Source organism: Chlorocebus sabaeus, chromosome 12, assembly GCF_047675955.1.
Source record: "Chlorocebus sabaeus isolate Y175 chromosome 12, mChlSab1.0.hap1, whole genome shotgun sequence".
Taxonomy (NCBI): Eukaryota; Metazoa; Chordata; class Mammalia; order Primates; family Cercopithecidae; genus Chlorocebus; species Chlorocebus sabaeus.
Window position 1 is genome coordinate 99,909,110 of NC_132915.1, and position 12,952 is coordinate 99,922,061.

Genomic DNA, 12,952 nt, shown 5'->3' on the forward strand with positions numbered 1-12,952 from the left:
GCCTCTAGAGCCTCTCTTCTTTCTGCTGAATGACACTGCTGTATTCTACTCTCTACTCTCCATGGGAATACCACTCTAGGCTTCTGACACCGGCCCTTCTCTCTTATGTATCTAAGCTCTCTGTGGGTGATTTCACCTCTGGACTACACTTTTACTACCACCTCTGTGCCAACAGTTCCAAGAAGCCTGTTTGCAGGCAGGGCTTCTCACGTCAGTTCCAATCCTATATAACCAACTTCCTTGGTGGACATCTTTATGTGTCCCTCTCAGGTACCTCAAACTCAGTATTGCCAAGGCCAACATTTTGCCCCATCCTTTTTTTCTTTTCTTTTCCTTTCTTTTCAGAGGGTCCTATAGAGAAATCACCCTGCTTTTTAGTTTTGACTTTTTTTTCCCCCCCATTTTTTCCTCCATAGTAAGGTCATTACTCTTAATCCACATCCTCAACTTCAACTTCTGGTGCTGCTCAATATTCACTATGTCACCAAGTTCTATCAGGTGAGTTTCTTCAACGTCTCTCTGTGCCATTATTTCCCCCGTTCCTTCAGTTCCTTTAGATTTCCTTCTAGACTCTACTAAAAACTTTCTAGATGGTTTTTCCGTTTCCCCTGCCCCAATTAACCCTCCAAAAGAGTCCTTCATATTCATCCTACTAGAACGTCAGTTTATTCCTATTATCTCAGGCTAAGGGCTCTTGGAAAGCTTCCCAATACATTCCAAACTCCTCACCAACCTAGACACAGACTTCTGAGCATGCCTAGCCTCTGAGTACACCATGGTTCTAGCAAACAAAATGATACCGCATTCAGAAATCTCCTACTTCATGCCTTTTCATCCAAAAATTTCTACTTCTGTCATCATTCCTGAAATAATTAGTGATGTATATTAATGGCAGTTAAGACCTGATTGTTAAGTGAGTTCTTGGTCACACAGGGCTTGTGCACTCACTCCCACAGAATCCTTAACATCTCACTAGTTTTTTCCCCTCCACCTAGTTTAGGAAGTTCTTGCAGGCAAGAATGGTTCCAGATTCATTTTTGGTTATCAGTACAAACTGTAAGGCCTGATATGTAGTGCAAGCTTGAGAAATAAGTAACTAAACAGCTGACACTAAAGGTAAAGTTTTGAATGAAGGATGGGCCATCAGCGCCATGAGCACCACTCACCCTTCCGGTTCATCCCCATCTGGAGGCATTTGAGCAGGCGGCAGTACTGGCACCTGTTCCTCTGCTTCCGAGACATGACACAGTTCTTGTCACGACTGCATCGATATACCCGTTTGTTGCAAATGCTCCGCTTGAAAAACCCTTTGCAGCCCTCACAGGAGATGATCCCATAGTGCAAGCCTGTAGCGCGGTCCCCACAAATGAGACAGGTTCGTTGTTCAGCCCGATCATCTGGAACAGAAACTGATCATGTTCAAGTTAGAACACAGTGGAAATAATGGCTTTAAGCCTACAGTTCCTAAAGTGAGCAACTCTCTTCTGGGTAGATTAAGACCACCACTATCTCCAGGCTAAAGGGCAAATAGGGGGCCCATCTTTGGAGTTTTGTCCCAGGAGTAGTCCCTGTATCTATGGTTGCAGATAACACAACACAGTCTACCTAAACTCTTTCTCCTGGGTTTCATCAACACTTGGATCAGTATCTAAGACTGAAACCTACAAAGTATCTTTGACTCCTCTATCACCCTCACCCTGCTCATCTATAACCCATCAATTCTACCCTGTAAGAGCATGGTAAGGATTACTTACCATATATGTAAGTGCCTCACACATGATATATAGCCAATAAATGACAGCTGTAATTAAGTTCTAACCATGCCCAACTAAGCCAGTCAGCCAGACATCCAGTCAATAAATATTTACTGTGCAACTCTTCTATCCCGGGAACTGCTGAACTGCTGTAAGGCATGAATACGGCAGTGAACAGAAGTCCCTGGTGAAGCTTACACACTAGCAGAATATCTATTCTGTGTCCAGGCCCTGTGCTAGGACATAAATAAATCGTCATGATCCCTAGAGTCATGGAACTCACTGACTAGCAACAAACAAGTTACTTGAGGAGGAAATTCAGAATAGAGTATAGCTCTTCACTTCCTCTTCCTTTAAACTGCATTTACTCAGGACCAAGCAACTGCTAAAGAGCAGGCACATGACAAAAAAGCACCCTGTGAACTGTGATGTGAAGCTATGCCAGCAGGTACAAGAAATCACCAGGGAAGGTTCTGATCAGAGGTCAAGACAAGAAATCAGATATTTGAACCTCACTCCTGAGTAAGAGGCAAGGTGTAATAATCAAGAACGTCATTAGAGAGCCAGGCGTGATGGCACACACCTGTAGTCTCAGCTACTGAGGAGGCTGAAGCAGGAGGACTGCTTGAGCCTAAGAGTTTGAGGCTGCAGTGAGCTATGACTGTACCACTGCATTCCAGCCTAAGCGACGGCATGACCATGTCTCTTAAAAAACAAACAAAAGCAAAGGCACGTCATTATACCATGAATTAGAGACCCCTTATAATTAGAGAGATTCTAATTTGAATCCTAGCTCTGACACTAGCTGGGTGAACTAGGGAAAAATTGATCTTCTTTACTTTTTTCATTTCTCTCATCTGTTAAATGGTGATTATAATAATACCTATATCCCATGGATAAAGTTCTCATTGCAGTGTGTGGGCTGTAACAGACATTTGATAACTGTCAGCTATTATTTTCTTTATTATTACCCCAGCAGGTACACATTTAATGTGATAATGACATTCCTGAAAAGAAAGGCTTTCGAAGGCAATGTTAACGGAGGGTCATGGTAGTATACATAGGAGGGATGCAGAGAAAGGAGGAGGTTTGCATTTCTGGAGCCCTTATTATATGCCAACTTTTGAGATGATTCTTTATGATTGCCATCTGTAGTAAGCAGAATAATTGCGACCCACAGATATCAGGTCCTAATCCCTGGAACCTGTAAAATGCTACCTTATAAAGGAAAAAGGGTATTTGTAGATGTGATTAAATTAAGAATCTTGCGTTAGGGGGTTATTCTGAATTATACGGATGGGCCCTAAATACAATCACAAGTGTCTTCATAAGACAGAGGCAGAGGGAGATCTGATAAAGATAGTAGAGAAGAAGAAACACATAATATGCAGAAGAGAAGGCCATATGAAGACAGAGGCAGAAATTGGCTACCAACCAAGGAATGACGGCAGTCACCAGAAGTTGGAAGAGGCAAGGAACCAATTCTCCCCTAGAGATTCTGAAAGGATTGTGGCTCTGCAAACACCTTCATTTTGGCCCAGGAATACTGATTTTTTTTTTTTTTTTTTTTTTTTTTTTGAGAGGGAGTCTTGCTCTGTCACCCAGGTTGGAGTGCAGTGGCTCAATCTCGGCTCACTGCAACCTCCACCTCCTGGGTTCAAGCAATTCTCCTGCCTCAGATTCCCAAGTAGCTGGGATTACAGGCACCTGCCACCACGCCCTAATTTTTGTATTTTTATTAGAGACAAGGTTTTACCATGTTGGCCAGGCTGGTCTTGAATTCCTGACCTCAAGTGATCTGCACACCTCAGCCTCCCAAAGTGCTGGAATTAGAGGCGTGAGCCACCATGCCCAGTCTGATTTTGGATTTATGGCTTCTCTTCCAGTAAGAGAGTAAATTTTTGTTGCTTTAAGGCAATGAGTTTGTGGTAATTTGTTAGATAGCAGCACAGGAAACTAATATACCTTTTTCCCCCACCTCCAAACAAGGAAACAGGCAATATTATGACTTGTCCAAAGTCACTCGGCAAACAGCAGGTATTCAGAGAAGTAAATATATGAGGTTATACAACCAGGGAAATGGAGAACGACAGATACGGAAAGACCGTCTAGGTTCTTGAGGACTCTACAGTTCTTGGTTACAGACTTTTCTAAGGCTTGTATGCACTACCTGTGATAAAACAGCACAGTGACAAACTGAAGTAACCATGTTATTATAATACAATCTTCCTTTTTTTCTTTTGGGTTTTTCTTTTTCTTTTTTTCTGAGACAAAGTCTTATTCTATAGCCCAGGCTGGAGCGCAGTGGTGCAAACTCCACTCACTGCAACCTCTGCCTCCCAGGTTCCAGTTCAAGCAATTCTCCTGCCTCAGCCTCCTGAATAGCTGGAATTACAGGAACATACCACCATGCCTGGCTAATTTTTGTATTTTTAGTAGAGATGGGGTTTCACCATGTTGGCCAGGTTGGTCTTGAACTCCTGACCTCGTGATCCAACCACCTTGGCCTCCCAAAGTTCTGGGATTACAGGCGTAAGCCACAGTGCCCGGCCAATTCTCCTTCTTTTCTTTCTTAAGTTAATTTAAGTGAGTTTCTGTTGTTTGCAAAACAAACAAACAAAATACAAAAAACCCTATTAAGAAAAAAAAGATACCCTATAAAAATGGCCCTGGTGTAATGAGTACTCCTTTCATTTTCCTTTTGAAAGCATAAAGAAAGCTCAAGATAAACATTACAGAAAAGTTACAACAGCAAATTTAAAAAATGAAAACAGGTAAGGCCAAAAAGACAAAATGAATAGCATAAAAATAGCACCCACTATGTTTGAGATGGGATTTCCTAGAGCGCTGAAAAGGCCTGGAAATGAAACTGTTGGGAAATCATGATTGGCTATAGAAGAATCTAAATTTTCTAATTTTAAAACCTGCAGTGTTCTTTTAGATATGATTATAATGTAAACCAGAGCCTTATTAGAATAGACTTAAAAACAGTTATAATGAATATATCCACAAGGACCACACCTTCCTTTCTTCACTGATAGGATTTCACTGAACACCCACCACAGCTAGGTAGGCTTTACTTCACTGACTCATGTAATCTTCAAATCCCATATATAGGTGGGTACAATTGTTATTACCCTTTTGTAAATGATGAAGTGGAGGCTCCAAAATGGTTAAACAATTTGTCCACCTACAAAGTGGCTGACCCTGAACCACCAGTATCAGAACTGAAGTTCAATAACCTCTTCATAAAGCACTCCTATGGCATTCTGTGCAGCACCTGGATCCAGAGCAAATAACCCACAGAATGACAATCAAATACAGACCTGTTAAGAACCTGCTCACGTCTCGTAACACTGCTTGCTTTTCTCATGATATACTTTTTAAAGGGCACACTGAGATCAAAGACTAAAGGGCCATATCAAAGACTTAAGGAGCCTGGAGTCCTAGGACTGCTTCTCTGTCTCGCTATAGCTATTCTTACTGCCTGCCATGTTCGGTTTATTCAAAAAATGGTCTATGCCATGGATGAGGAACTAATTCAAAAGGGAGTTTCTCAATGGTAAAAAAGAAAGGCTCTCTCCAGATCAATCTAGTAGCCCTTCAAAGAAGCATTTGGAAAACTTCTCTCCCAGTATGTGAAAAGTAACAACCACAGAATCAGCTATTGTTAACTGACTATTTCGGTGCTATGCTCTGGCCAAGCACTTAACATACATTATTGTGCTGAATAATCACAATTATTCCTAAATCAGGTGCTCTCAACATTTTACAGATCAGGAAATGGAGGCCCATGAGGTGCTATCACTCCCTAATAGTCATCCAGCTAGTAAGGGAAGGCTGGAAGCCCCAAAAGTCTATGTTCCTAACCATTACATTCTTTGGCAACAGCAAGGCAAATCTATACATTCTACATGCAGGTAAGTCGGGCCCTTCCCCACTGAAAACCAACCAACCAACCAACCAACCTAAAAAGCCAAGGTCCCCCTTTGTAAATGAACAAACTGAAGCAAATACCCCTAATCGTGCCTGGCCAGATGTCAGATACAGATTTCTGCACCTCCTATTGGCCAAGGATTTGAAGGGTATTTATAGCATCTTTACATTCATTATCTTGCTGGCATCAGGCCAAGGGTAAGGGTTATTCTTATCTTATAGATAAGGGAAAAAACATTCAATGAGCACCAACTCTGTACCATGCAATGTGCAAGAAGTTTTTACATACACTATTCACCGCAGTAATTTCGAGAGGTATTATTCCTATATTACTGAATCTGGAATCTTAAGAGTTAGAAAGAGCCTTAGAAATTGCCCTGAAGAGATCTTTACCTAAGGCATGAATTCCCTCCACAATGTTCCAAGACAAAGAGTTGCCCCATCCTCTTACTTAACACATCTCCAGTGACTCCATAAGGCACTTCATTCCATTCATTCTATTTTTAGACAGTTATAAAGGTTCAAAGGCTTTTCTTTACATGGAGCCAAACCTGAGCTTCCCCCACTGCCCTGAATAATGTGTTCATGGGTAAAAAAATAAATGTACAATCTAACCTAACTCATATATAAACGAGTTAGAGATTTAAAGATAATAATGGAGTTTTCAGGCCGGGAGCGGTGGCTCACGCCTGTAATCCCAGCACTTTGGGAGGCCGAGGAGAGTAGATCACCTGAGGTCAGGAGTTCAAGACCCGCCTGGCCAACATGGCGAAACCCCATCTCTACTAAAAATACAAAAAATTAGCCGGGCATGGTGGCACGTGCCTGTAATCCCAGCTACTTGGGAGGCTGAGGCAGGAGAATTACTTGAACCCGGGATGCAGAGGTTGCAGTGAGCCAAGATCACGCCACTGAACTCCAGCCTGGGCGACAGAATGAGACTCCATCAAAAAAGAAAATAATAATAATAAAATAACGGAGGATGGGTGTGGTGGCTCATGCCTGTAATCCCAACACTTTGGGAGGCCGAGGCAGGCGGATCATGAGGTCAAGAGATTGAGACCATTCTGGCCAACAGGGTGAAACCCTGTCTCTACTAAAAATACAAACATTAGCTGGGCGTGGTGGTGCTCGCCTGTAGTCCCAGCTACTCTGGAGGCTGAGGCAGGAGAATTGCTTGAACCCAGGAGGCGGAGGCTGCAGTGAGTTGAGATTGCGCCACTGCACTCCAGCCTAGTGACTGAGCGAGACTCCGTCTAAAAATAAATAAATAAATAAAAATAAATTTTAAAAAATTATAATAATGGAGTTTCCAATTGTGATTTTTTTCCTTCTCATTTCTTAGTCTTAATGAATTATATAGGCCAGGGGCACACTTTGGGAGGCCAAGGTGGGCGGATCATGAGGTCAGGAGATCGAGACCATCCTGGCTAACACGGTGAAACTCCGTCCCTACTAAAAATAAAAAATAAAAAAAATAAATAAATTAGCTGGGAGTGGTGGTGGACGCCTGTAGTCCCAGCTACTCAGGAGGCTGAAGCAGGAGAATGGTGTGAACCTGGGAGGTGGAGCTTGCAGTGAGCCGAGATCGTGCCACTGCACTCCAGCCTGGGTAACAGAGCAAGACTCTGTCTCAAAAAAAAAACAAAAAACAAAAACAAAAAAAAAACCAACAAAAAAACCCCACCTCATATCGTATCAAAATCTCTTTTAAAATGAAGTATCCAGAACTGAATGATTTTTCTTAATATCATTTAAGACTGAATTAATTTTGTTTATATGTTTCTGCAGCTAGCAACACCAGTAAGTACATACATTTTACAATGACTGAATCTCTGTGACATGCCACACATTTTATAATGGGAAAAACTGATGCTGAAAGAGGTAAATAATCTTCATTACACAACCAGTCAGGAGAAGAGCTGGAATTGCAATTCATGATCTTCCAATTCTAAGACTGCTATATTTTCAATCCTCCTTGCCACCTCCTACTCAACCACATACATACTTAATTCACATCTGTTTCACAGGCACCTAAAACCTGAAGTATTTGCCACACATACCACTAACTGATATCTTTCTTATTCCATTCTTGGGAAGCAGAATGCTGAACCCAGGGGTAGGACTTTACATTTGCCCTTGATCCATTTTAGATTTATATAATAAATTCTGCATGCCATTCTGGTCTATTGAAATCTTTGGGGATCTGGGTCCTGCCACCTAATATATTATTTCTTCCATCTCCTTCTTGTCTACATGTGTGGTCAGTGTTACATTATTTTCATTTCTATCCTTAAAACAGTATTAAACACAATGTGGCCTTCTGGCAAAACACTGAAGTCCCTTCTTTAATCTGACTTAACCATTAGCATCCTGGAAATAGTTATTCAATTGGTTTTGTCTTTTATTTTTTCTTTTTTGAGATGGAGTTCCGCTCTTGTTGCCCAGGCTGGAGTGCAATGGCGCAATCTTGGCTCACTGCAACCTCCGCCTCCCAGGTTCAAGTGATTCTCCTGCCTTAGCCTCCCAAGTAGCTGGGATTACAGGCATGTGCCACCATGCCTGGCTAATTTTTGTATTTTTAGTAGAGACGGGGTTTCACCATGTTGGCCAGGCTGGTCGCAAACTCCTGACCTCAGGTGATCCACCTGTCTCAGCTTCCCAGAGTGCTGGGATTACAGGCAGGAGTCACTGTGCTTGCCCCCAAGACAATTTTTAACAAACTTTAAACTTTAATTGATGAGACTGGGATTAGGTGAATAGATATAAGATATACACTGCAATCAAGGGGACAGGCTTGGGTGGCAACGTAGAGTTGATCTCAGGGCCCATGGCAAGGTAAGCCTCAACTTGTGGATAGAAATAAAAATGACAGGCTGAGCACTGTAGTCCCAGCACTTTGGGAGACTGAGGTGGGTGGACTGCTTGAGGCCAGGAGTTCGAGACCATCCTGGGTAACATGGTGAAACCCTGTCTCCCCGCCAAAATACAAAAATTAGCCAGGCATGGTGGTGGTGTGTGTCTGCAGTCCCAGTTTCTTGTGAAGTGAGGTGGGAGGATCACTTGAGCCTGGGAAGTGAAGGCTGCAGTGATCCGTGTTCCTGCCATTGTGCTCCAGCCTGGGCAACACAGAAAGACCCTGTCTTAAAAAAAGACAGAAGTTGGCAGGACAAATTTCTGGAACACAGGCAACAGAACAGAAAAATTAAAAACTTGGGTTCTAGAATCAGAATCTAGGCTCTGTCACTTGCTAGTAGTGTGTCTTTAAGTTTCTTAACCTATTTAGATGTACCTCAGTTTCCAGATAATAGAATGTGGATATTATTATTTTCAAAAGGACTGTTGTGAGGCCAGCCACAGTGGCTCATGCCTGTGATCCCAGCACTTTGGGAGGCCAAAGTGGGTGGATCACTTGAGCCCAGGAGTTCAAGACCAGCCTGGGAAACATGGCAAAACCCTGTCTCTACAAAAAATGCAAAAAATTAGCCAGGAGTGGTGGTGCGTCTATAGTCCCAGCTACCCAGGAGGAGGCTGATGTAGGAGTATCACCTGAGCCCGGGTGGTTGAAGATGCAGTGAGCTGTGATCATGCCACTGCACTCCAGCCTAGGGGACGATGGAATGAGATCCCATTTCTAAAAACAAAACAAACAAAAACAACTGTTTGAGAATCAATAAGGCAATAGATTACCCATAAATGACACACAGCTCTACCTTCCTCATAGTCCGTAATAGAATAAAATAGCTTTGCGAAGTGTAAGGGTTAGACAAAATTGTTGCTTAATAATAGTTTTTCTTTTTTTAACCTAAAAGACAAAAAAATTGGCAGGACACGGTGGCTCACACCTGTAATCCTAACACTTCTGGAGGCCGAAGTGGTCAGATTACTTGAGGTCAGGAGTTCGAGACCAGCCTGGCTTTTACGGTGAAACCTGTCTCTACTAAAAATACAAGAATCAGCCACGCATAGTGGTATGGGCCTGTAATCCCAGCTACTCAGGAGGCTGAGGCAGAAAAATTGCTTGAACCCGGGAGGTGGAGGTTGCAGTGAGCTGAGATTGCACCACTGCACTCCAGCCTGGGTGACAGAGTGAGACTCCGTCTCAAAAACAAAAACAAACAAACAAACAAAAAAACACCACTTTAAATTTTTTTTTTTTTGAGACGGAGTCTCGCTCTGTTGCCCAGGCTGGAGTGCAGTGGCGCAATCTCGGCTCACTGCAAGCTCTGCCTCCCGGGTTTACGCCATTCTCCTGCCTCAGCCTGCCGTGTAGCTGGGATTACAGGCGCCCACCACCGCACCCGGCTAATTTTTTGTATTTTTAGTGGAGACGGGGTTTCACTGTGTTAGCCAGGATGGTCTCGATCTCCTGACCTGGTGATCCGCCCGGCTCGGCCTCCCAAAGTGCTGGGATTACAGGCGTGAGCCACTGTGCCCGGCCTAAAAAATTTATCAGCACCAGTCAGGCTGGTAGCAGGGGAAAGTAATGACAGATTTCCTAGAGGAAGTGAATTCTGAAGTACAAATACTAGTTAGACAACTGAAGGTGGAAGAGTGGCATAGACAAAGAAACAATTGGGATATAAAGTCATGTCTTAAATTTGGTGCTGGAAAACTCCTCTCCAACTTGGGTTTCCTCTGAGAAGAATCTCATTCCTCTCTAAAAGAGCCGATATAGTTCACTAAGTTTCAGAAAGACTATCAAGAAGAGTTGTTACAGAAGTAGCCACAGATATAATATCAGGCTATGTTTTACCCCTTTGTATGTAAAAGTCATGATCTGCCCACAGTTTTATTCCTGCAAAATATTCTATATATTGCTGGTTACCATAACTAAACACAAGCATTATTAGAAAAAAGGTAACATGCTTGGTCTTTGCTATAGACTTTCAAAGCTTAGGGTCAATGTAAAGTGGTTTTTTTGTTTTTTTTTAAGATACAGGGCTTATGTCGCCTAGGCTGGAGTGCAGTGGCTATTCACAATTGTAATCATAGCACTCTGCAGTCTTGAATGCCTGACCTCAATGACCCTCACACCTCACCTCCCGAGTAGCCGGGACTACAGACATGCACAACTGCACCTGGCAAGAGTTTTTTAAGTCAGAGATTATTCTAGCATAGGTAACAGAAGTATCATATTAAATTTCATTTCTTAAACTCTTGCTGATAAATAAGAGCAGATCCAGAGCTCAGTTAGGGTCTCTATGGACACATATTTTCAGAGGCAAAAATGTCAAATTCAAAGGAAATAAAATGATAAATTAAGCTGCTGATATGGTTGACCTAGAAGATTAGTAACAATCTGAACCAGCTACAGAGCCCTAGCAACATTTCTTCAGAGCACCACTAACACGTGTCTGCTCAAATAAATGGACATGCCTATCTCCACATCATTTAGCAAGAACAAAAGTGAATGAGGATAAAGAGATTTATAAATGAATCTAGTCATTGATCTGACCAGAACTGTACAATTTAGGGTCTTGTTTTACAAAAGCTGCAGGACTTCTCAGTCACACCTAACCAAGGTTATGGTGCAGGTAGGTTTTGATTAAAGACGTTAACAGTAAAATCTGACACAATGAATGCTATAGAGAAGATACACAATTTGTTGAATGAATGAATGAGCAGTAAATGAACAAATGGTAAGGCTTGGTGCAGTGTTTTCCAAATTACAAGGCATAACCCATAGCATCATGTTTGGAAAAAAATGAAATGGAAAATATCAAAGTGCATCATATGTAGCAAGAAAGGGTAAAATTCTGTGAAATTTCTGTTTCAATTAAAGTGTGTGCATTTGTGTGTCTGTGATGTGCAAGTGTGCAGTGGGGTACTGGATCACAATGTATGTAGAAGTGTAAAAAGTTTTAAACACATTGGCCTAGCATTTCAGACACAATAGTATGAACTCCAGCTCTGCCACTTGCTAGCTTTATAATTGTGGGCAAATAATTCCGTTCTCTTAGTCTAACTATTAACTGTAAAATAGAAATGATATTAGTACTCACCTCATACAGAGTTGCTAGGGATGAAATGATACAGTACACGATGGTAAGAACATGAACATGGTGCTTACTATGTACCAGATTCTGTCCTAAATTTGTTACACTGAATCAATCACTCACTCATTCCTCATAACAACTCTGTTTTAAACAGACAGTCCCCTGCTTACAGAAAGTTCAACTTAAGGACTTTTCTTCTTCATGATGGTGTGAAAGTGGTATGTATCCAGTAGAAACAGTACTTCCAATTTTGAATTTTCATCTTTTTCCCAAGCTAGCAATATATGATATGATACTCTCTTGCAATGCTGGGCAGCAGCAAGTCCTTGCTCTCAGTCAGGTTGAGGTGGGAGAATCATTTGAGGCCAGGAGTTCTAGACCAGCCTGGGTAACACACCAAGACCCCATCCCTACAAAAACTAAACAAATTAGCCAGGCATGGTGGCACACACCTATATGGTCCTAGCTACCTGGGATACTGAGGTGGGACGATCCCTTGAGACCAGGAGTTTGAAGCTGCAGTGAGCTCTGATTGTGGCACTGTACTCCAGCCTGGATGACAAAGCAAGACGCTGTCTCTAAAAAAACCAAAAACAACAACAACAAAAAGAAAAATTCATCTTAAATAAAGCTATAAATAGTGCTTTAATTTAAAAAGTTTTTGATATAATTCAACATTATAAAACTTTTAGCAAACTAGAAACAGAAAAAAAATTGAATATGATAAAGGCTATCTGAAGAAACCTATACCAACTATTACACTGAATCATAAAATGTTTAAACAAAAATGTGCTTTTCTTTTGAGGCTGGATATAAGACAAGGATGGCCTATGATCAGTACTCTATCTTTATTCAACACTGTAGTGAAGGTCCCAGCCAGTGCAGACAAAATAAGAAATATATAAAAATTAACCATATTTCTATACCACACACAAACAGAAGTGAAAAATTTTAAAAGATGCCACTGAAAATAGCACCAATAAATATGAAATATCCAAGGTGTAATCTAATAAAGAGACACAAGATCTCTATGGAGAAACTGTAATATACTTATTTAATATAAAGTACTTCTAAGATAAACTAAAGAAGGTTTTTAAGTAAATGGAGGGATATATGACACTCATGGATTGGAAGAGTCATTACGGTAAAGGTCTATAGATTCAGTAAGGTCCCATTCAAAATCCCCACTCTGTGTGTGTGTGTGTATAACTTGACAAGCTAATTCTGAAATGTATACGGAAATGCAAAAGAAAAAAACTAGTA

General features: G+C 41.6%; 1 protein-coding gene across 4 annotated transcripts in view; it reads right to left on the reverse strand.

The window, feature by feature from the left end:
- Positions 1 to 12,952, reverse strand: part of NR6A1 (nuclear receptor subfamily 6 group A member 1) — a 256,395-nt gene that overhangs the window by 37,278 nt on the left and 206,165 nt on the right. For all 4 annotated transcript variants that reach the window (XM_073021918.1, XM_073021917.1, XM_008006275.3 and 1 more), the window contains one exon: positions 1,167 to 1,409. In XM_073021918.1, coding sequence (XP_072878019.1) covers positions 1,167 to 1,409 — 243 coding nt within the window. The remainder of the gene's footprint in view (positions 1 to 1,166; positions 1,410 to 12,952) is intronic.